The sequence below is a fragment of the Heptranchias perlo genome, unplaced genomic scaffold (assembly GCF_035084215.1).
Source record: "Heptranchias perlo isolate sHepPer1 unplaced genomic scaffold, sHepPer1.hap1 HAP1_SCAFFOLD_295, whole genome shotgun sequence".
NCBI classification, from domain to species: domain Eukaryota; kingdom Metazoa; phylum Chordata; class Chondrichthyes; order Hexanchiformes; family Hexanchidae; genus Heptranchias; species Heptranchias perlo.
In genome coordinates, this window is record NW_027139307.1 from 87,513 (window position 1) to 111,967 (window position 24,455).

At 41.7% G+C, this 24,455-nt stretch overlaps 1 protein-coding gene across 1 annotated transcript in view; it reads right to left on the reverse strand.

Annotated features, from left to right (window-relative positions):
* Positions 1-423: 423 nt before the first annotated feature.
* Positions 424-24,455, reverse strand: part of LOC137310949 (lysine-specific demethylase 5B-like) — a 220,992-nt gene continuing 196,960 nt past the window's right edge. The window contains exons 21-27 of the mRNA XM_067978463.1: positions 22,567-22,746; positions 21,024-21,131; positions 16,111-16,620; positions 10,986-11,103; positions 7,588-7,808; positions 5,960-6,286; positions 424-1,239 (exon numbers count right to left, since the gene is read on the reverse strand). Coding sequence (XP_067834564.1) covers positions 1,087-1,239; positions 5,960-6,286; positions 7,588-7,808; positions 10,986-11,103; positions 16,111-16,620; positions 21,024-21,131; positions 22,567-22,746 — 1,617 coding nt within the window. The 3' untranslated portion in view covers positions 424-1,086. The remainder of the gene's footprint in view (positions 1,240-5,959; positions 6,287-7,587; positions 7,809-10,985; positions 11,104-16,110; positions 16,621-21,023; positions 21,132-22,566; positions 22,747-24,455) is intronic.

Consider the following 24,455-nt stretch of genomic DNA (forward strand, 5'->3'; position numbering starts at 1 on the left):
TGGAAATCTGACAGGTTAACAAAATGATAAAATATCCCACTTTTTAGTTATTTTAATTGTAAGTTCTCCCCAATTTCAAGTCTGCCGACCTACCATTTATGTGGCAGAGAGGGCAGGCATGTGACCTGTTCCCAGACCTCTGCCAATACACTCCAGTAGCCCACAAGGAGCAGCTAAGTATTACCTAGGCACTGCTCTGCATTCCACTATCCCTCCACATCCCACTGTTTGGTAAGGGACAGACCAGGAACTGAGCAGTGAGGAAATGAAACTTCTATTCTTCCCCCTCAGTCACTTAGTCACTGACATTGTGCCACTGTATCAGCTCATCTTGTATTTAATTTGGTGCAGAAATGACGATGGGATGTCCCTGGATTAGAAAGTTCCAAGTGGTGCATTACAAATTGCAGCCTGCAAAGCTCATTCATAACCAAAGGTTTATTTCTCAAAGGAAACTGCAACATTAGATACAAGCTACCAAAAAAAAGCCAAAGTACAGCGTAGGCAGTAAATTTATACAGACCTCGGTCCATTGTCTATCTCTAATTTTCCCGTGCCACTAGGAGCCTAAACACCTGCATTCTGTACAACAACCAAGGCTAATACCAACACACTCTCGGGAAATCGTATCTGGCCCTTTAACTCACAAATCTGTTATTGCTGAGATAAATAAAACTAACCTACAAAACACAAGTCAGAATCTCTCTAAGATTAAGATGCTTGTACTGAACAGAGGGCCCCATAAAAAGGTCCATTGTTTTTTTGGTGATTGCAGGTCCTTAACACCCAATGAGATTGGGCATATATGCAGGCAAGTCTCAAACTGAGGTATGGGAAATAGGCTTTGTTCAAAGAGAGCCAATTGTCTCCATAATGGGTAGAAAACCCTGGGTGTAGCCAGCATCATACAATTTCACAACCACAGACGAAAAGTTCATACAAGAATGAGAAAATACAAAGGTGGAAAAAGTTTGAGTGTCCTTGTAGATGATCCGTGAGTAGAGATATAGCACCATTTACAGGTTGTAGAGATCCAAATCCACTGCTTCTAGTGGAACCTGTGATTCGCTAGCACTCTGCCCCAGGCTAGCCCTGACCATTCTGTTTCCTGTTGCTCTGGTCTTTTACAGTACAGTTGATACAGATATAGTCCTCCTTTTCTGCTGTTTCTGAGGACACACCCACACAGATCTGGTGGAACCACTGGTTGCAGCTGCCATCACACTGGACCCAGTCAACCTACACGATAGGGAGAGATTGTTTACTGGCAGTATCGCTATAACTCCACTTCATTTTTATATTAACAGTACATGTGTTTTATTGGCTAAAGTTGAATTTAATGAACACACAGGTCATCTTTTCACTTTGAAGTGTTGCCCGGACATTGTATAGTTTCACTAAGGAAACTGCCCTTTTTAGGATTCAGATTAAAGGTTTGTGGTTCAACTCTAAGGGGCTGGCTTTGGTTTCTGTTATGCCCAGCTTGTGCCTAAATATGTGCACAGATGGGGAGTAATGAACCATGAAATTTGCTGAAATCAGCTGCCTGACTTCTGCCCATTTTGTGCCCCACTAAATCAGGTCCAGGGCAGGCTGTAGAATTTACATCTAAAGTGGACGGGATCTTCATTTCAATATTAAAAGGGGGGGCATGGAAGGCTCCCTATACCAATTACTGGCCCCAGTGGCCATGCTGGACCGCAGTTAGTCCTCTGCCAAAGGCTGTGCTAATGGATGCTTTTAGAGAGTCTCCAAAGGAATCCAGAATTTGTGTCCTTGGCATCTCTCCTTCCCCTTCCCCTTCCCCCCCCCCCCCCCCCCGCCCTGCCACCATTGTTAAACTCCCATTTAATCCAGTGATTAAAGGTGTAACACAGCAGCCTGGGACCCGCTGTATGCAAGCTGTAAATGAATGGGTTGCAGGCACACAGTGGCTGTGGGTCCCATTGCTGCCAACAAACAACAGAAAAAAAAAAGAGAAAGCATAAAGCAACCCTTCTTGTGTACAGTTTGTTTGTAAGTATTTAGAAATCAGACAAAAATAATCAAATTAGAGCTAAATAAAAGCTTGCCCTATTCTTTTGTACATTACTGCAACAATGCACACAGTTATAGCATTCATCTTATGCAAGTGCCAGTTAATAATGCTGTTAGAACAAGTTCTTAGTAATGGTTTCCAATTTTAAAAATTGTATATTATAAAGGATAGTTGTTACACTATGTTCAAATCTCAATAGTTCTCTGAAACTGCTTCATCCAGAGTTATCCAGAGCATGCTGCACTAGTCTGGGCTAAGTAACCAGTTTTACACAGAAAGTGTGGAACTTTCAATGGCACATTTATACAGCTGTAATGTTTCTCTGTACTCACAGATATGGCAAATATACAAAAAAAAAACAAAATCACATTCCTATTTCCTATATATAGTGGGTAAAATGGCCAGAACAGAACAGGGTGAATGCAGAGGTGAGGCTGGGACAATTGCATCGCCTTCAATTTCCTACCCAGGGGGGATCTGCAGAGCAAAATTCAGTGCCCACTATTACAATTAGTCTTGATTTCTGCAGATACAGAATTGCAAAAGTTTACAGCACACAAAGTGACCATTTGGCCCATTGAGTCTGTGCCAGCTTTGTTAGAGCGATCCAAAACTCATCCTATTCTCTCCCGTAGTCCTGTATCTTCCTCTGCTTCAAATATTTATCCAATTTACCTTTAAAATATGCAAGTGTCTCTGCCTCAACCAGAGAGTACAGCAGTGATCTGGGAACAGAAAGAGGACTTTAAAAAACGGAATTTGATGAGAGTGGAAATTAGGTGCAGAGGGGGAAGGTGGTGCTAAGTAAATTCACAGAGGATCAAATGCCTAGTGTTCAATTATTTGCTCTTCCTTTAACACTTAACTATATGGTAGATTAAGAGACTACTTAATTTTAAAAAATAGAAATTAATAAATAAGGGCAAAAATCTAACTAGCAGCATTAAATAAGTTAATAAAATTAAATAAAAACTGACGTCAGTAAGAGAAAGAATTAGGCTAATTACACTAAACTGAACAATAAAAAGGACTTCAAAGAAATCAAATTAAATCCACCTGATAATCAAAATTTAGTATCAAAGGTGAATCAGTTAGCTCTGGAAATAAGCAAATAAATAAATAATTGAACAGTAAATAAAAGAACGTATAATGGCAGCACAGGTAGTGTGTCGGGACTGCAGAATGTGGGCATTTGTGGACATGGAGACTGTCCTGGATGACTACACCTGTGGAAAATGCCTCTGTCTTAAGTCACTCATGTTTGCTTTCAGTGACTGGTATACAAGGAAACCCAGGTCCCTTTGTACATCAACATTTCCCAATCTATCACCATTTAAATAATACTCTGCCTTTCTGTTTTTCCTTCCGAAGTGGATAACTTCACATTTATCCACATTATACTGCATCTACCATGTATTTGCCCACTCACTCAACTTGTCTAAATCGTCTTGAAGCCTCTTTGCATCCTCCTCACAACTCACAATCCCACCTAGTTTTGTGTCATCAGCAAACCTGGAAATGTTACATTTGGTTCCCTCATCCAAATCATTGATATATATTGTGAATAGCTGTGGCCCAAGCACTGATCCCTGCGGTACCCCACTAGTCACTACCTGCCAACCTGAAAAAGACCCCTTTATTCCTACTCTCTGTTAACCAATTTTCAATCCATGCCAGTATATTACCCCCAATCCCATGTGCTTTAATTTAATTTCGGGAATTGTGCCTTTGGATTGGAAAATTGCAAATGTCACTATTATTTAAGGGAGGGAAGGATAAACCAGGAAACTGCAAACTTGTCAGGTTAATGTCAGTTGTGTGGAAGTTACTGGAATCTATCATCAAAGACAGAGTGACTGAGCACTTGGACAAGTATGAGCTGTGACGGGTAGATCATGTCCATCTAATTAGTTGAATTTTTTGAGGAGGTGATTAACATGTGGTTAGGAGAGTGTTTATGGATATTGTCTATACAGACTTCTAGAAGGCACTCAATAAGGTTTGCATAAGAGATTAATAGCAAAAATAAAGCTGGGTTTGTTCTCCTTGGAGCAGAGAAGGTTAAGAGGAGATTTGATAGAAATGTTCAAAATCAAGAAGGGTTTAGATAAAGTAAATAAAGAGAAACTGTTCCCATTGGCGGAAGAGTCGAGAACCAGAGGACACAGATTTAAGGCGATTGGTAAAAGAACCAAAGGCGACATGAGGAAAAACTTTATGCAGCTAGTAGTTATGATCTGGAATGCGCTGCCTGAAAGGGCGGTGGAAGCAGATTCAACTGTAGCTTTCAAAAAGGAATTGGATAAATACTTGAAGGGAAAAAATTTGCAGGCTACAGGGAAGAGCAGGGGAATGGGACTAACTGGATTGCTCTTACAAAGAGCCGGCTCAATAGGCCAGATGGCCTCCTTCTGTGCCGCAACATTCTATGGTTCAATGAAAAGTGCACGGAATTGGAGGTAACCTTGTGACATGGGTTGGTAATTGGTTGGGAAGTAGGACACAGAGTAGGGATAAAGGGAATGTACTCTAATTGGTGATGTATGGATGTATGACAAGTGGTCTTCCCCAGGGATCTGTACTGGGCCTCAATTTTCACCATATATATATATATACACATCAATAAGTTAGACGATGGAATAGAGAGTTGTATATCCAAGTTTGCAGATGAGACTAAGTTAAAAGGCACTGAAAGTTGTGTAGATAGGAGCCGGAAATTACAAAAGGACAGACAGATTAAATGAGTGGGCAAAACTGTGGCAGATGGAGTTCATTCCGGAGCAATCCTACCGATATTATTATTTTACTTTTCATATACCTATAAAAGCCTTTACTATTTCCTTTTATTTTATTTGCTAGTCTTCATTTGGTATTCACTTTATAACCTCCCTTTTCATTTTCTACACTTCTATATTCATGATTTTTAGTATTAACTGACTTTATCCTATGTTTTAGCTTAGTTTTAATCTCTATTTATTCTAAGAGTTCTATGGAACTCTATACTTTGATGCGCCTTTTATAGGAATGCATTATGTACTCTATCCATCTCATACCTGAAGATTTCCCACTGCTGACCCATCAATCTGTTTGCTAACTTTTCAACCCAGTTAATTTGAGTCAGATCTCCTTTTATCTCATGGAACTTTGCCTTTTTCCAGTCCAGCACTTTAAAGTTCAACTCATTATCTTTTTCAATTTTTATATTGAACCCAATTATGTTGGTTGCTATGTTCCTATTGTTCTCCTACTCTGCCAACAGTTATTGGCCTCAAGCCGAGCAACTCTCCTGCAGTAGCCCCATGGATGAAATAGTTATCACTTGTCCCAGGATCACAATCTCACACTTCCACTTTGTTGGTAAAGCTGAACTTTGCATTTCTCTTTCTTTCACTCACTGGAGAATGAGAGAATACAAGAAAAAGCACAGTGAAAGTCTTTTATTAAAAGCATGCGTTTTAATAGAGGTCTGTTCCAACTGCATAAGATGCTGGGTCTTTATAAATCACACTTCAAGGTGGGGTCTGAGTGAGTAAGAGAAAGAAAGCGAACAAGTGAATGAGTGAGAATACGAGCAAGTGAGGAAGAGACACAGACACTGGAAAAGGAGAAAAAAATTATGGAAATAAAAATGAGAATACATCGAAGTTTGCCACTTTTAAACAAGTTTAGGTCTTTGACCCGAGGTGATGTCCAAGTTACATGGCTTGCAATTGAAAATCTTGCACTTAGGAATTGTACTCGATAGCTCTGTAGACTTCTGGCTGACGCAATCTGAGACTACCAATACAAATTTAAACTTCACCCACCATTCCTTATTCTGCTAAGCACAAACTTCAGCATTAAAACACTCAATAATTTCTATGCTTCTATTGTGTTGAACCAACAATGCAAACAGAAACCACACAGGAAGTGAATACTGACCTCATCCCCCTCTGGCTGTTGGCAGCTTTCTGCAGGGCAGATTGCATCCTCATCTTCGGAGTCATCTGGCTCAGAGTACGGAGGCTCCATTATCACTGACAGTGCCTCATTAGGCTGTAAAAATTCAAAATACTTCTCTGCTTCTATCCTTCCCAAGCTCAGATCTTTTGATTTTTCCTGGTTTAAATTGAGATTTCTCCTTTTGGGGTTGTTTAGTTTTTTCAATTTTTCTCTCTTTTCACCCACCGAACCTTCTTTTTCAAGTCTTCTCTTCTTTTTCTCACAGTTTCCTTCTTTTTTCACTAGCTTTAAACAGCAACCTTCACCCTGAAACAGAACAGACAACTCAATCTACTCAGTAGGGAAAAGAACGGCTGGCATCTTCTCAGATCCTTTGTGGTATTATTGTGTACATGTACCTGATTACCTGTGAGCTCTCATGATTGTCAATCTCTTGATAATTTTTTTTTGTTCTCTCTGCTACTATGTTAATCAATCATCCAATATTTAGGTTTCAAAGATACCATTTTGTGGCTATTTATGATTTATGATTTCTGAAATGAAATCGTCATCCAAGAGTAAAGTAAACATTATTCTCAGGTTAAAGCACATGACATGACATGTCTAGAACATCACATTGCAAACTGCCCTGCACAGATCCTTATGTTAGCCGGGTAAGGTAACATATCCAGAGGTTAGTTTCTACCTTGATGGGGCTTGTAGAGAGGGAGCCAGTTGCTCTTAAGTTCTACACCTCCAACTGTTTGAACCACCATTAAATGGGTTATATTGTGTCCATGTGCCACTCATGCAAGGATGGTGGTAATATACCAACACAATAGAAAATTGCAGCACCCCCTCAGTAAAGCAACATTCCCTCAGTACTGCACTAAGTGTCAGCCTGAATTGTGAGCTTAGTCCATATTGGAACAGAGTCAACTACCCTCTCCCCAATGACAGACCGGGTAATTTGATTCAAACTAGGTAACTGCAGTGCTCCAGGATACAAATGATTGACCAGCCAATTTGTCTCATTAATAGGACCTGGAGGGGTAAATCTGGCTCTTAGCGCTGGGATTCTTCCCACTTGGCTTGAGAGAACTCTGCAAGCAAATCTCCAGTAGTACTCCTGAACATAATTGGGGTTGGGTGGGGTGACTTTCCAATTCGAGGCCCTTTGTAACCTGCCCCAAATTATCCAGTCTTGAGTGTGGGGTGTCCCCCAATGGGGAGAGTACATGGACTCTATCAAGCAAACAGAAACTCTACCTGTGTGTATTTTTCAGTAGCTTGGTTTGGAGACTAAAGTATGGTGTTGACAAATGCACAGCTGAACAAAAAGACAGGCAAAAGCAAAAAGGACATTCACATCATCGTCAGGTGAGATCTAGCATGCTCCCAGTACTTTCCATCATCTGCAGGTTTCCTCAATGCTGGACAAAATATTTGAAATAGTAGTTGCCATTCAGCTCATTTAATCCAGAACAAAGGATTGTTGTCTGATACTCATCTGTACACATTTGTCAAATACATTCCAACAGTCTTACCGAGGTATATTTTTGACTATCTATAGGTTGACTGGCCAAATACATTTCTGTTCTGATATTGGGGTCTCCGTCGTTCCATACCTCGGCTGTACAAGTAGTACAGGTCTCTGTACGACACTGCATAACCTCCACTGGTTCACAATTCAGTAGTTCCGACTGCTGATGGCCTTCTACTACAGGGTACTGAGCTACCCACAAGATCTGATAAATGTGCTGCATCTCTGGCAGTGAGACCTGCAGTAAAAGAGCCTCCATCATCAGTTCATCAAGTTGGGACCTCACATCATCAGACAGGCACAATCCTGCAAGAGTAGAAGTTTAGAACAGTAGATTTACTAGCCAGGTATCGACAGTCCAAGCAACCATTTTAAGTTCAGAGTGGGAAGTTTCCATAATAATTCTGCTCTACCAAACTTTTCCTGTAAAGAAGAAACTCTCCCATTATAAAAAGACTTTTGTGGACAATAAATGAGCATCAGTAATTTATGGCTGATGTTAGTTTAACACAAAAACAAATTCAGTAACCTCAAGCACTGAATTTCTGGTCTCTAATGAGGGTGTTACAACTGATGAGTGTTACCTCAGAGGTTCATTGCTGAGATTGATCCCCTTTTCATGAAAAGTGAGTGGAACAGAAGTTCCATAGTAGGTGCATGGTCATGCAATCCACTGAAAATTCAGTGCAATCCATATAAAACATGAATTTGAATCAGAGACTGTGTAGGCAGGTGTCAAGGCTTTTAGATTGGTTCAGTTAAGGGCGGGGGGGGGGGTGGGTTCATTTCAAAGCTGTATTTTATATTTATTAATATGGACACGGTGAGCTTGTCTTGCTCTCCAGAGACATGGGTAGCCTCTCTTAATTCAGAAGATAATGTAATTACAGATGAGGAAGACCATTCAGCCCATCTCGATTCATCCACCAAGAAGCACCCTACAATTTATTATCGTACATCTAAGATCATCTCTCAGATGCCTCCTTTCAAGGATGAAAAGCCCAGGTTTCTCCCCTCCAGACTTCTAACACTAGGGATCAGCCTCATGGCTCTTCCTTGTACTGCTTCCAGCATTTAAATGTCTCCCTTGTGTCTCAGTGACCAGAACCACACCTAGTACTCAAGGTGCGGTCTGACTAAAGCACTGTACAGTTTGTTCACAACTATGCTGACTTGTATTCTACTGTTTGGCTATGTAGTTCAACATTCTGTTGGCTTTGTTAATCGCTGCTCTCCAATGGTTGAGCGTCGAATCCACTAAGACTCCTTGGTCTCTTTTGGCTTCATCCATAGCTATTTCAACACCATTCGTGGAGAAAGTGCGTCACTCCATTTTCCTTTCTTTGTGCAGTATTTTATACTTGTCTGCATTAAATTTCCTCTGCTTTTGTCCAGCCCATGTACTTTTGTCCAATTCATTCAGTATTTGAGCTACCTCTTCAGAGTCCACTGCCCCTCCCGGTTTGGTATCAGCAAATTTGATCACTTTGCACTGAGTTTCTGTGTTCAAGTCATTTATGTAAATGAGAAGCAGTAGTGTCCCAGCACCGAGCCCGTTGGTCATTCTCTTCTGAATCCTTGTTTACTTTTTACTACATTATTCTACAAATACTCAGGTTTTCTCCTGATAATTAATTCCATTACTTTACACAGAATGGAAGACTAATGGGTCTGTAATTTCCCTGTATTGGTTTTCTCAACCTTTCTGAAAACAATGCACTGGTATCCCTGCCCCTCCTAGTGCCTCACAAATCTCCTCCTAGTCTTTCTCAGAACTCTGGCATAAATACCACCCATCTCTGGTGTTTTGAGCCCTTTTGACCTGTCCAGGACTTCCATCTTGTTTACATCAAAATCACTGATTTTGCTTTAGTTATCTCGGTCTTCCCTTGTGAATACTTGGAGGAAATATTTAGTCAGAATGTTTACTACCTTGTGCTCAGGTTTAAGTCAGTTTGCATCTTTTATGGCTTTCACCTCTTCTCTTGACTGCCTTTGGCTATTGTAGTACTGAAATAATATTTTACTGTTAGATCTAGCCTTGCTCTTATTATTTTTCTGCATGTTCTTGTACTCATCCCAGTGAGCCCTTTCTCAACTGCAGGATTTATATAGGTTTTCCCCCCTTTATTTCCCTTTTAATTTGTTTGTTAATCCATTTTAGGTCACATTTGTTTAGTCTTCGGTTTGATTTTTGGTATGTATTTATCCTGCATGCTCAGCATTACATCTTACAAATGTTCCAATTGTACAATTTATCCAATTGTCATGTAGACCATGATATGCTATTTCACCTTGTCCAAAAGAGTAGAATCACTCTCGCCTGCGCTTGAAAGGGGGGTAAATTCAAAACTAATCTGTGGAAACAATATTTTGGTGAGCAAACGATCAATCTATGGAACAGGCTCCCTAAGGAGACTGTAGAAGCAGTTAGTGTGGATTCATTCAAATGAAAATTAGATAGATTTATTTCAGAAAATAACATTTTGGGATACAATATATGAGTAATTTGAGAGATGAAGTGCTGAATGTAGCATGCTGAGGAGGAACAGGTTATTTTGGACCTATGGTTCCCAGGGCGCTCCACCACTGGGGTTTCCCCGCCTCATGTCTGGGTCTGTTGTAGACAAATTAATAGAGTTTGATTGCTATTAGTCAACAACTCCGTTATTGTTGTATCAAATGACTACCAGAATGATAAAAGGCTAACTAGATGGACCTTGATCTTCTTTCATCGAGCAATTCCTATGTTCTTAATTTTGGATGAGGAATGGGATGTTATTTGGCCTACAGTTCCTCGACTACCAACCAACAACTGTCTGCAGGAGGGACAAGTGAAAATTCCCCATCCTACCTACCACAGGCCAGGAAGGTTTCAGGTCAAGACCCTTACAGATACCCCATCACAACCAACAAACCCACTCCATTGTGTCTTCCTGGGGAGATACCACTGGATTTCAGAATGGGACATACAATCATTCTCCTGTTTGTAGTAGCTGTCTTTTAATTCCCGGATACTGCCAGTGATGCAATCACACATGGCATTGAAGAAACAATGACAGAGGGTGGCTTAGTTGGAGGCATACTGTTGTCTTCCACTCGCTGGAAACGAGTAGCTTTGAGAGAAATCCATTATCTCTTCTGCATATGGTCACCAGGAGGATACTGGCTGCAGGAGTCCCAGTATAATCAATTGAACTTTGGGTCTGCTCCATTTTTGGAAGCCTCTTCACTTCTCTTGCTTACCCCTCCCCCTACACTGTATGATGTAGGGGACCTGCCCCAAGCAACATACCTTTGCAAAATGTGTCAGGCAGAAAGGAAAAGGGGAAAATTGTATTTTTTAAATGAGACTTTTTTTTATGGAATAGATTGATGAAAACGTAAGACTGCAGAGCCAGAATGTGAAGTCAAGCCCTTGCGTTAACTCCTCTGCCAGATCAATACAGACAGTTACATTCTCACTTCATATTAAGTACAAACCTTGAGCTGGAATGCAGGTCTGCCAAGAAGGTCTGGATCCTACCACCTTCTCTTCTTTTTCAAACAGGTTGCTATTACAAACTGCAGTAAAAAACTCACTCTCAGTGCCAGAATTCACCTGAATAGACAAGAAACATGAAGATCCATGAATGTACTCTAAATTTATTTTCAACCAGGCTGAGGGGTAGGGGCAGGGGAGGAAGAGAAAACAGCAGTGGCCAGTTATACCATCTGACAGCAGTTAAAAACATTAAAAATACATTCAGTTTTGAGTGAACAGTTTGGGGATTGTTGAACAGGCCTCGGTTATGTGGAAAATGCTTTCCACTTGTCGAATAAAGATAATTCTACCAAATCAGTAATCTTTGTCTTATCCTCCACGTAATACCAGGACTATAATTAAGTAGTGTCTCCCACAGGAAGGTTCATTTCACTGTTGATTTGATGATGAACTGGCCAAAGAGCAGTTGTTTTTTTGATCAGATGGGTATCTGACACACAGAAACTTTCACCGTGCCCAAGACCAAGCTAGTGAGAAATCCATAAATAGTTTTTGTTTGCCTGATACAAAGTGCAGCCTTTCTTCTCCAAAGTCGCCCATTTACCCAGACCTGAAGAATCCAGGCACAATTTATTGAGAGGCAATGCTTATCCTCCACCCGCCTCCGAATGTGCACAAGTACTGTTAGGAGTTTAACTGGCTAAAACTATGCAGTTTACCAACACTGGCACTGGTAAGGTATCGTTTAAAGTATTGTGCACAACCAGTGCCTTTTTGCACACAGTTTCATTATGCCAAAGCTGCATGCTGCACCTTTCTTGAAGGTGGAGGCGGCCTGTTAGGGGATTTCTCATTGGAGCCCAGCGGTCATAGAGGCACAAGATAGCTGTATTCTCTTAAGTGCCATCCCCCCAGTTTCTTATCCTTCAAATAATGTGTACACACCGTGGACTGCTGCATAATGAAGGTATCATGACTCCTTCCTAGATAATGGCCACTGATGTGCATCATAATGCTTTTGTGGTCACATACCACTTGAACATCTGAATGCAAATCATTGAGGCAATGGGATTGATAGGAAGAGCCCTGACAGCCACATGGGTGCCACCGATAATGACTTGCACCCTGTCCAGCCAATGCCTCCTTTCCACTGGAGAAGTGAAGGTGCTGTTCCATACAGACATGGTGTTTGCATTGCAGACTCCCTAATGTGGAAGATAACCCCCATGGTGGACTAGAAGGATGTGGTGGCATAAGCATTCAAGCTGTGGTGACCATCCCAAAATGAAAGAGTCATCCCTGCTCCAGTAAGTTATCCTGCAGATGGTTTAACTCCGTGGCATCTACTCTCGTGAAGAGGAGACAGGTCTTCTGAGGTTCAAGGGCATGGCAGGTTCTATAAACACGCATTCCTATATAGGACAAAATGCCTCAGATGTTGTCGTACCTTCATTTGTTGACCTCTCAAACGTCATTCTTTATCTCAAACGTGCACTCAGAATCCCCAAAGGACTTTCTTTGCTTCTAGTTAAATGGCAGTAAAAGCTAAGAATATTTAAATGAAGTAATGACAGGGGGTGGGGGGGAACGTAACTAATGCTTGGACCAAATGTAGTGAGATTTAACAGAAAATGAAAAACATTTTGTTGTACAACATAGAACATGTAATCTATTAAGAAGCCTGCTTGAGCAGGTCAAGATCCAGAATCCCCAATGCATCCACTTTATCCAGGCAAGCTGTACACTGTGCAAGCAACTTTGTCCTAACCCAGGAAATTTTGCATGGGGCCCAAAATCAATAGAATCATAGAAAGTTACGACACAGAAGGAGGCCATTCGGCCTATCGTATCCGTGCCAGTTGAAAAGAGCTATCCAGCTTAATCCCATTTTTCAGCACTTGGTCCGTAGCCCAGTAGGTTACGGCATTTCAAGTGCATATCCAAGTACTTTTCAAATGACTTGAGGGTTTCTGCCTCTACCACCCTTTCAGGCAGTGAGTTCCAGACCCCACCACCCTCGGTGAAAAAATTCTCCTCAGCTCCCCTTCTAATCCTTCTACCAATTACTTTAAATCTATGCCCCCTGGTTATTGACCCCTCTGCTAAGGGAAATAGGTCCTTCCTATCCATTCTATCTTGGCCCCTCATAATTTTATACACCTCAATCTCCTTTGTTCCAAAGAAAACAACCCCAGCCTATCCAATCTTTCCTCATAGCTAAAATTCTCCAGCCCTGGCAGCATCCTCGTAAATCTCCTCTGTACCCTCTCTAGTGCAATCACATCTTTCTTGTAATGTGGTGACGGAGTACTCAAACTATGGCCTAAATAGTGTTTTATATAGTTCTAGCATAACCTCCCTGCTCTTATATTCTATGCCTCGACTAATAAAGGAAAGTATCCTGATTTTTGGACTCTAGGGTAATCAAGGAATATAGGGATCGGGTGGGAAAGTAGAGTTATTGAAGATCAGCCATGATCTGATTGAATGGCAGAGCAGGCTCGAGGGGCCATATGGCCTCCTCCTGCTCCTATTTCTTATTTTCTTATGCCTTCTTAACCACCTATCTTGCGACCTTCAGGGATCTGTGGACATGCACTCCAAGGTCCCTCTCTTCCTCTACACCTCTCAGTATCCTCCCACTTATTGTGTATTCCCTTGCCTTGTTTGCCCTCCCCAAATGCATTACCTCAAACTTCTCTGGATTAAATTCCATTTGTCACTTTTCTGTCCACCTGACCAGTCCATTGATATCTTCCTGCAGTCCACAGCTTTCCTCCTCGCTGTCAACCACACGGCCAATTTTTGTATCATCTTCAAACTTCTTGGTCAAGCCCCCCATATTTAAGTCCAAATCATTAGTATATACCACAAAAAGCAAGGGACCTAGTACTGAGCCCTGCGGAACCCCACTGGAAACAGCCTTCCAGTCACAAAAACACCAGTCGACCATTACCCTTTGCTTCCTGCCATTAGCCAATTTTGGATCCAACTTGCCACTTTCCCTTGGATCCCATTGGCGTTTTCTTTTTTGACCAATCTGTTGTGTGGGACCCTGTCAAAAGCCTTGCTAAAATCTATGTAGACTACATCAAACATGTTACCCTCATCGACCCTCCTTGTTAACTCCTCAAAAAATTCAATCAAGTTAGTCAGACACGACCTTCCCTTAACAAATCCATGCTGATTGTCCTTAATTAATCCGTGCCCTTCTAAATGATGATTAATACTGTCCCTCAGAATCAACGTCAATAATTTGCCCACCACTGAGGTTAGACTGACTGGCCTATAATTTACTCGGTCTATCTCTTTTTCCCTTTTTAAACAAAGGTACAATGTTAGCAGTCCTCCAATCCTCCGGCTCCATGCCTGTATCCAGGGAGGATTGGAAAATGATGGTCAGGGCCTCCGCTATTTCCTCCCTTGCTTCTCTTAACAGCCTGGGATACATTTCATCCGGACCTGGTGATTACCCACTTTCAAAGATGCTAAACCCCTTAATACTTCCTCGCTCACTACGTTTATTCCATCGAATAGCTCACACTCCTCCTCCTCAACTATAATCTCTACATCATCCCCCTCTTTTGTGAAGACAGACACAAAGTATTCATTAAGCACCATACCCACCTCTTCCGCCTCCATACATAGGTTACCTTTTTGGTTTCTAATAGTTATTCTCTTGCTCTTTGTAGAGATCCATATTTATTGTATTTAAGTGAGGTTCACACACTATCTAATTCCCTCTCCGAATGACCCTCTCTGTTGTATCTGGTGGCTCATTCACCAATTTCCAGGGGACTGCCCTCTTAATATCAATGCCCACTCCACTCCTATCCACACTCTTCCTGATTTGATTCTATATTCAACAACTTTCTGGCTGAATCACCACATCTTGATCATCTTAATGTCTTTGATGAGCAATGAAAATCATGTTTCTTTCAATTCTTCAAAGTCCAACTGGTAGCTCCCACTTTTTGCCTTGAACCATACTACAGTACTTAAACATTGTTGGGCTCACTCTTTGCTCTGAGCTACCCCTTTAGCAACTCAACTCTTCAAAAAATCCAAGTCGTCCAAGACTTCAATACTGCTTTCTCTCTGGGAGCCTCTTTCTCGCTGCCTCAGTTCTTCTGCCAATTTTCTTCCCTTGAGTCCTTATGGAGCTGCAGTTCCATGGTTACCAGCTGCCCTATGGCACCTTGTCCAAATGGCACTCTTCATGTGTGAGCCTAAATACGAGTGTAGGCAGGTTTCTTATCCACTAAGGGCATCACAGCTGAACCCAATCCCGTCCTCAATCCACATTCATACTCGCAATTCCAGAAGCAATCACTGAATAACAAGCAGGAGCAAGAACCCTGGGACTTTTTCCACACTCCATCACAGAGGCACAAACATCATTTGTGTTGCCTCTGCAGCTGCCTTGGTCGAGTTCAATAACTCAGCATAGCCCAAGGATCCAACCTGGGACGATCTTGTCACTGATAGTCACTGTTTTAACCAGCTGATCATCTGGAGAGCGTGTAGCACCTCTGTTGCACATCTTGTCAGGATGCAAGAAAAGCTTATTACTTGATAGAGGATTCTCCTGCTCACCTCAAATTCCTCCTATTCTCTCCCCTTAACAATCTCTCATTTTGCTATTTTATCAATCCCACCAGACAGTGGTCTCTAAACTTACTGTTCCTCTTAATCTGCAAATATGTCTTCCTCCTTCCAGTTTTGAAATAAAGACTCATTGCACAATCGCCCACTAACTTTTCTCACCAGGGACCTCAAACTGTGGAGCTTCTCACCACCCCTTATCTTCAGGCTTTTAAAATCCAAGCTTGGTGTTACCTGATCATTGCTTCATGCACAATCAGCCGTAGCCCTTCACCCTGGTTTCTCAGTTAAAATACTGGGTTGCGGAAGCCAATGATTGGAATATGTGCAGCATCTAGTATTATGAAACTTAAAAAGAATCTTGATACAGGTCTACTTAAGTGGGAAGGCTGTGCCCCTTGGAAACTCAATTCCACATGTTGAACTAAACAAAAATTGCTGTTAATTGTATAGAATAAATTTCCTTTCCCGGGAAAGGGATGGCCAAGCTACACAGTACTTGCTTCAGTCTGGACTTACCTGCAAGTTACCTTCAGCCACTCGTTTCTCCAGTTCAGTGGCAGCCATTTGTTTTGTAATTCCCTGCCAAGTTTGGGTTGCAATTTGTGAGGTAATTAGGGCCAAGTGTAGTTCATCTGTGCTAAGAAGCTGCGTTGCCCGATGTTGCCAGTTCATAGCTCGTTCAACAACATAACTTAGTGCTTCACCCTCTGGCAATCTGACAGGAATCTTTTGTAGTGTTGAGAGTAGCGGAAGGATTTTCTCAAAGGACGGCTTTTCTGATCGCAGACAGTGTGGACAGAGCCAGGGCAGCTCCCCATGGTAAGCGCCAGCTGCTGGGACACAGCTGCTATGGAACCAGTCTTTGCAAAGCTCACACTGCAGCATGGAGCCAGTTGCAGCCTTCTGACAAACACACACCCTCGTTTCCATACACTCTGCATCAGAGAGATATTTCATGGAGTTTGCCGTTTGGAGGGAGCGACATGATTCCATTTCCTTCAGTCTGGCTTCATTGAAAGCTACCACCTATAAATCAGAAAAAAAGGTCAACACTGTACTACTATTGAATGACATTGTAGCAATAAGGTAGCTCCTCATAAATCAGCTGTGTCGTGGTAATGAGCATTCCTGCCACCATCAGGTTTACTTCATATATTTACCCCTCCCCAGCACCAAAATTGAACCATCTTTACAGAAAGCACAACAAAACAATACAGTGGACTTCTCTTCCTGGGTACTATTGCTCCATGAAAGGAATCTAGTATCAGTGCTGTGGCTACACAAGTGGAACAGAACACAACAGAAACCAAAGTAGTTTACAGCACATCAAGCCCATCACATCTGTGTCAGGTCTTTGCTAGAGCAATTCAAAACTAATCCCATCGCTCTGCTCTCTCCCCATAGCCCAGTATCTTCTTCGGTTTCAAATATTTATCCAATTATCCCTTGAAATAAGCAATGGTGGCAAAGCTTTCCATGCTTCAATAACACTGTGTGTAAAGAAATTTGTCCTAAATTTACTATGGGCTGTGAGTGATAATTTTACACTGATGACCCCTCGTCACTGACCAGAGGAAATAGGGAAATAGTTTTTCCCAATTCACTATCAAACGCTTCATAATTTTAAAATCCTATTAAATCTCCCTTTAGCCTTCTTGGCTCCAGTGGGAATAGTCCCAATATCTCCTCGTAACTACAGTTTCCCCATTCCTGACATCATCCTGGTGAATATACACTGTGCTCTCTCTCTGGCTTTAATGTCCTTTCTACAATGTGGTGCCCAAAACTGTGCACAGTGCTCAAAGTGTGGCCTAACTAATGTTTTGTACAAAATTCATCAGTGTTTCTTTACATGTACTCCATGCCCCATTTATAAAACCCAAAATTCTATTGGCCTTTATGGCTTTAATCTACCTGCACTTTCAGAGAATTATGCATGTGAACTCCTGGGGGTCACTGTTCATTTACACCCTTTCTTTCTATTGAGTCCATAGACCCACTCTTTCTTTCTCTCAACGTTTATGACCTCACACTTATCCACATTAGTGATGTGAGGCATCTTATCGAATGCCTTCTGAAAATCCATCTACACTAAACCTCCAATTGGTGACTTCTTCAAAACAGAGAGCAGTTTAACATCTCATCTGAAAGATGGCACCTCTAACAATGCAGCACTCCCTCAGAACTGCACTGAACGGTCAGCCTAGATTGTACACTCGTTCTGCAGTGGAGTTTGAACCCATAATCTTCTGACTCAGGCAAGATTACTACCACAGAGCCAAAGTTGACAAGGCAATCTGAAGATTACCACTCGAGGTCTCATCTTTCAATATAGTTCCTAACTCCTTAGCCCCACTCTTCAAAACCTCAAACTTACTTCTATCTATGTCATGAATTTCCTTGTGGACCCCAATGTTTGGTTGCTCTCCCTTCCTCTTTTTCTAGAAGCGTTCTCACCCATTCTGGCATCAGGGAGGCAACTCCTGTCAATAGTATCCCCCACTACCAGCACTCTTCCATTCTTGTAATCTACCTGCCCCTCACCCCCATGGACAGTTCCTTGGTCCACAGTGACGCAATGTTGCTCAGGAACACCCCCCCTTCCCAGCAGTTACCCTTTGCCCACCTCATACTTACTCATTAAGTGTCAACTGTACATAGTTTTTTTGGGTGGGGGGGGTGGAGAAAGAGAGGTGGGGAGGTTATAGAGTCATACAGCACGGATAGAGGCCCTTCGGCCCATCGTGTCCGCGCCGGCCATCAGCCCTGTCTACTCTAATCCCATATTCCAGCATTTGGTCCGTAGCCTTGTATGCTATGGCATTTCAAGTGCTCATCCAAATGCTTCTTGAATGTTGTGAGGGTTCCTGCCTCCACAACCCTTTCAGGCAGTGAGTTCCAGACTCCAACCACCCTCTGGGTGAAAAAGTGCAGAAAGAGAGAAGTGATTATATGCAAGGGCAGCAGAGAGAGATGGGAGACTTGGTTCTCTGCAACCAAGTCTCCCATCTCTCTCTGCTGCCCTTGCATATAATCACTTCTCTCTTTCTGCACTATCTCTGTGTCTTGAATTGTCTAGCACTGCCTCTTGGGTGCTCTCATTCTGCCGAGTTTGATCCAGGAACCCTCACCCTCTCTGTTGCTGCTGCGGAGTTTGACCAACTGCTGCTCAAGTACAGAGATCCTCAGCTCCAGAGGCTCAATTTTCCAACATTTAGTGCAAACTCCACACTCTTCTGGCCTCTCACACACCACTGGCTTCTTTGCAGCTCAAGGCACTGCATGCTTTCAGCACTTATGTCTAATAGAATGTCACACAATATACTTGGGGTATGCATTCAGTCTTACTTGTGGTAAATTTACAGAATACGGCACAAACTTTTCAGCTATTTATTTTTTCCATAGATTTTCTTGTGCTCTTGCCCATGTTACTGCAATACACTGTACAAGAAAACAAGGAAAGTATGCTAGCAGCTTCATGTTTTTAAATTGTACACACAGGAAAACATTGATTCCAGTTATAATATTTAGAACACTGCCATGTCCACTTCCAACTTCACTTCCTTCTTCCCTCATGGTCTCACCATTTCCCAATTCTCTCCCTACTTCTTTCCCTATTTTTCTCTGCCTCTATTTCTTCATTTTTCCTTTGTGCTTCTCATTTACGCTTGCCTCCTTATTCTCACCCCGTTCTCCCTGCTCGTCTTGCTCAAAATCCTTGCCTGTGGTAATGTGCAATGGCAGTGTGCATACTACAGGGAAAATGCATATTCTCAGCGGTCACTCTAGAAATCCTTAGCATCCCCGCAAATGCACAAGTTTTTAAATATATGAAAGAATTTGCATCACAACTACCTGATATATTTAAAAATCTAGAAGAAAAACCAACAGACATTTTTAGGAAAGTACCGAAAATGCATATTAGCAAGAGAACTGTAATCTGTCTTTTTTTTAAAATCATAAACTGTCACCCCAAACATAGTTTTGGGTTTTCTGTTACTTACTAAACTGCACATCAGATGTAAATAAAACACAAACAAGTCTGCTTACAAAAGATACTGCAATGCCTGCAGTGCCTGAAATAAAAAAAAAACAATGCTTCAGGGATGTCTCCTTTTATAGATATATACAGTCAGCCATGCACTCAAGGTATGACTCAGCTGTCAGGAACAAGACCGGGAAAGCAGGTATGACTTTATTCCCCATGTCGATGCCCCTAGCAGGGGTAGAGCGCTTAGTTAATAGGAACTGGGTGGTGTAGTGGGTTAGACATTGGCCTTTAACTCTGCCACCTGTGTTCAAATTCCGTTCCAACTACCTCTTCTATCTGCTGCCTATGAAATGAGTTTGAGTGGTCTCAATCCATCGGCTAGTGGGCATGTGCATGTAGCACAAAACTATCCTTAAGTTTACACTAATTAGCAATCTCCCTCAGGCCTCAGGATGGCTGAGTGTGGGACACTGGTAAAATCTGTTTGATTTCTCAGCGAGGTGCTTATTTTGTGCTGTAAGCTCGGGCTTACTAGAAACAGGGTTAAAATTTTTCAAACATATTACAAGTATGAACAGCCAACAGAGAAGCCTATAACTAGCTGAAAGTCTAGTTTACTTTATAGGCTAGGTTGTAAATATCACATTTGCCCTGCTTTCGTTAGCAAAACAATAATAAAAGCACTTTGTGCCACATCAAAAGAACTTGCATTTATATAGTGCCTTCCATTTCCTCAAGATGCCCTAAAACATTTCAGTCAATTAATTACTTTTGAAGTACAGTCACTGTTTTGTAGGCAAACGTGGCAGCCAATTTGTGCACAGCAAGATCCACACAGACAGCACTGAGATAAATGACGAGTTAATCTGATTTTTGGTGATCTTATTTGAGGGAGGAAAGTTGGCGAGGGCACTAACAGAAGTCCCTGCTCTTCTTCGAATAATGCCAAGTGAACTTTTACTTCGATCTGAGAGTGCAGACAGGGTCTCGGTTTGACGTCTCACCTGAAAGATGGCACCTCCAACAATGGAGCACTCCCTCAGTACTGCACTGAAGAATCAGCCGAGATTCTGTGCACAAGTCCTGGAGCGAGGTATGAACCCATGACCTTCTGCTTCAGAAGCGAGTGCTACTACTAGGCCAAGGCCGACACGATAAACAAATTCTAATACCTGGCAACAAACTGATGCCTGATATTTTTTTGAGCAAGTTATTTGTGCATGTGTAACAGTACTAGCAGGAAACATGAAATTCATAAGCCAGTACCACAGACAACTCATCTTGCATCGTGAATAAATGCAAGATTTGGAGATATAAAAGACACAACCAACTTCAACTATTCTACAATTTTGAAGTTGCACAAGGTTGAAATCATATCCTTTACATGCTGTTAGTACAAAGTCATCAATGCCATCTGCCCTTTACCCAGATAACTTACACTTTCTAGTTTTGGAGCTTTCCCTTTTCCATTCTGCAAACTCTCTTTCGATTTCTTGGCTTTCTTTTTCAGTCCAGTTGCACAAATGTCTGACCTGGGACACAGCACCTAAAACAACAAAATTCCTCATTTACCAGCAGCACAATGACAGTTGAATGATTCAAAGTTTAGCTCTCAGAACAAGACACTGATGATGAAGACCCACTGATATTGCATTTAGATTGGGAACATTACCAAATCGGTCAAGGTTTGTTTTAACTGTGTTAAGGGTAGTTCTGAAGATTTAGATCTGTTGCCTCCCTCAATGGTCTAACAACCTCTATAAGCGGTCCTGATGCCTTATGATCTGGAAACTTTACAGAAAAGATACATACATATCCCTTGTTTTATTTGCCTGTTAACAGATTGGCATTGTGTGTAATATGCCTCACATTACTACCTGCTTTGAGCAATATACTCCTCTCCTGGAGACTGAAAGCATAGTTCCCCCATTTCCAACCAATTGTTTATTCATTGCCTAAGTAATTGCAGAAAACCAAATTTTAAATCGTGATGCATATTTTGGTTTGTTACTTTTTTAAAAAAAAGTTTCTCTTTTCCTTATTCCAACAACTATGTTTTTGAACCACTGCAAGATTAATTTTCTCAAATCCTCCATTCCCAAATCAAATCTGGAAAGTTTATATACATAATCGAGGCAATATAACCCTTTAATTTTGTCATAGAATTCAAAATGCAATGATATTGTTTCAAAGCCCTGTTAATATGTATAATTTACAACAGTTATTGGTCCCTCTCAACTAGGAGCCCAAGGATTGCCATTGAACCTGGTTTATTCATTCACCTACCAAGCACGTGGCCAGCTGGCAGACAGCTCCCAAAAGACTTTAGATCAGCCCAATATTCATTTGCAAATGTGGACACAGGTCCAAATGATAAAGATTAGTATGAATGGAATTCCCAGGAGCTGCGAGTGATTTAAGAGCCAAACCACTCACAAAGTTTCCAGCTGGAAAAGAGCCAGCATGAGTTTAGGAAGGATGAAATTAAGGGCGAGAACAAGTGCGGGAAATGTGAGATTACGGTCAGGCATGAGTTTGGGAAGGAGGAGATTACGGTCAGGCATGAGTTTGGGAAGGAGGAGATTACGGTCAGGCATGAGTTTGGGAAGGAGGAGATTACGGTCAGGCATGAGTTTGGGAAGGAGGAGATTACAGTCAGGCATGAGTTTGGGAAGGAGGAGATTACAGTCAGGCATGAGTTTGGGAAGGAGGAGATTACGGTCAGGCATGAGTTTGGGAAGGAGGAGATTACGGTCAGGCATGAGTTTGGGAAGGAGGAGATTACGGTCAGGCGCCAGTTTGGGAAGGATGAGACTAAGGATATCCAAGTTGATTTATTTTAGAGGGTATTCTTCTAATGGCAGTATGGCACACCAAGTGATGACATACTGCTGTTTCAGTATTATTCTGGCATTCAAATGGTTAATACGGGATGTGAATGCAATTCTTCATTTGGAAGCGTTACCAGTCAATCACCTTACCTCGTAAAGGGAGCAGCTGGAGTTCTTTTTCAGAAAAGTTTTAGCTGCACAGTCTTTCCAGCTCTCGACATCTGCCAACAGGGACTCAAGTTGAGGAAGTGGATCCAGACATACTGGGATTGTACGGCCTTGTGACACAAACTCAACCAATGTTTCCACTGGGAGATGCTGGTCAGAGCTCTAAAACAAATACAAAACACAATGACTCTAGGAAATGATGTTCACATACAGCATGAAATGCTTAGAAAGTGGCTAACTTGTATACTTTAGCAACTCTTAAAATCACACTTGTAATTCAGATGCAAAGCTGGGGCAGTGCACACATTTTATATTTTAGTATTTAATGGCTATTGAAGTGTCACTGAAAATACAGACTGCCCTTTTGCAGAAATAAAAAATTACATCGTAATAAAGGGTCACATGCAAGTTCTCACATCCATAATCTGTGACACAGTTTTTATTGTGTACCAGTAATTTCTTGTGGCATTGCTTATTGTGAGTCATAGGATTCATTGTTTTATAACTATAGGCCAGTTAGCCTAACATCAGTAGTAGGGAAAATGCTAGAATCTATTATTAAGGACGTAGCAACAGGGCACTTAGAAAATCAGAATATGATTAAGCAGAGTCAACACGGTTTTAACGAAAAGGGAAATTGCGTTTGACAAATCTATTAGAATTTTTGAGGGTGTAACTAGCAGGGCAGATAAAGGGGAACCAGCGGATGTAGTATATTTGGATTTTCAAAAGGCATTCAATAAGGTGCCACACAAGAGGTTGTTATACACAATTAAGGTTCATGGGATTGGGAGTAATATATTAGCATGGATTGAGGATTGGTTAACGGACAGAAAACAGTAGGAATAAACGGGTCATTTTCAGGTTGGCAGGTTGTAACTAGTGGGGTGCCACAAGGATCGTGCTTGGGCCTCAGCTGTTTACAATATACATCAATAACTTAGATGAAGGGACCGAGTGTAACGTATCCAAGTTTGCTGACTATACAAAGGTAGGTGGGAAATTAAGCTGTAAGGAGGATGCAAAGAGGCTGCAAAGGGATATAGATAGGTTAAGTTAGAGGGCGAGAAGGTGGCAGATGGAGTATAATGTGGGGAAATTTGAAATTATCCACAGGAAGAATAGAAAATCGAAATATTTTTTAAAAGGTAAGAAACTAAGAAATGTTGGTAGTCAGAGGGATTTGGGTGTCCTTGTACATGAATCACAGAAAGTTAATATGCAGGTACAGCAAGCAATTAGGAAGGCAAATGGTATGTTATACTCCAACCATGTTGCAATAGAGGCTAAGAGTAATGAGGTCTTGCTGCAATTATATAGGGCTCTGGTGAGACCACTCCTGGAGTACCATGTACAATTTTGGTTTCCTTACCTAAGGAAGGACATACTTACGTTAATGGGGGGTACAACAAAGGTTCACTGGATTGATTCCTGGGATGAGAGTGTTGTGCTATGAGGAGAGATTGAGTAGAATGGACCTATATTCTCTGGAGTTTAGAAGAATGAGAGGTGATCTCATTGAAATAGATACATTTTTTTTTAAAAGAGAGCTTGACGGGGTAGATGCTGAGAGAGGCTGTTTCACCTGGTTGGAGAGTCTCAAACTAGAGGTCATAATCACAAGACAAGGGGTCAGCCATTTAGGACCGAGATGAGGAAAGATTTCTTCACTCAGAGGGTTGTGAATCTTTGGAATTCTCTACTCCAGAGGGCTGTGGAATATACTGAACGACTGAGCATCAAGACTGAGATCAATAGATTTTTGGAAACTATGGGAATCAAGGGATATGGGGACAGGGTGGGAAAGTGAAACTGAGGCAGATCAGCCATGATCTTATTGAATGGCAGAGCAGGATCGAGGGGCCCTATGG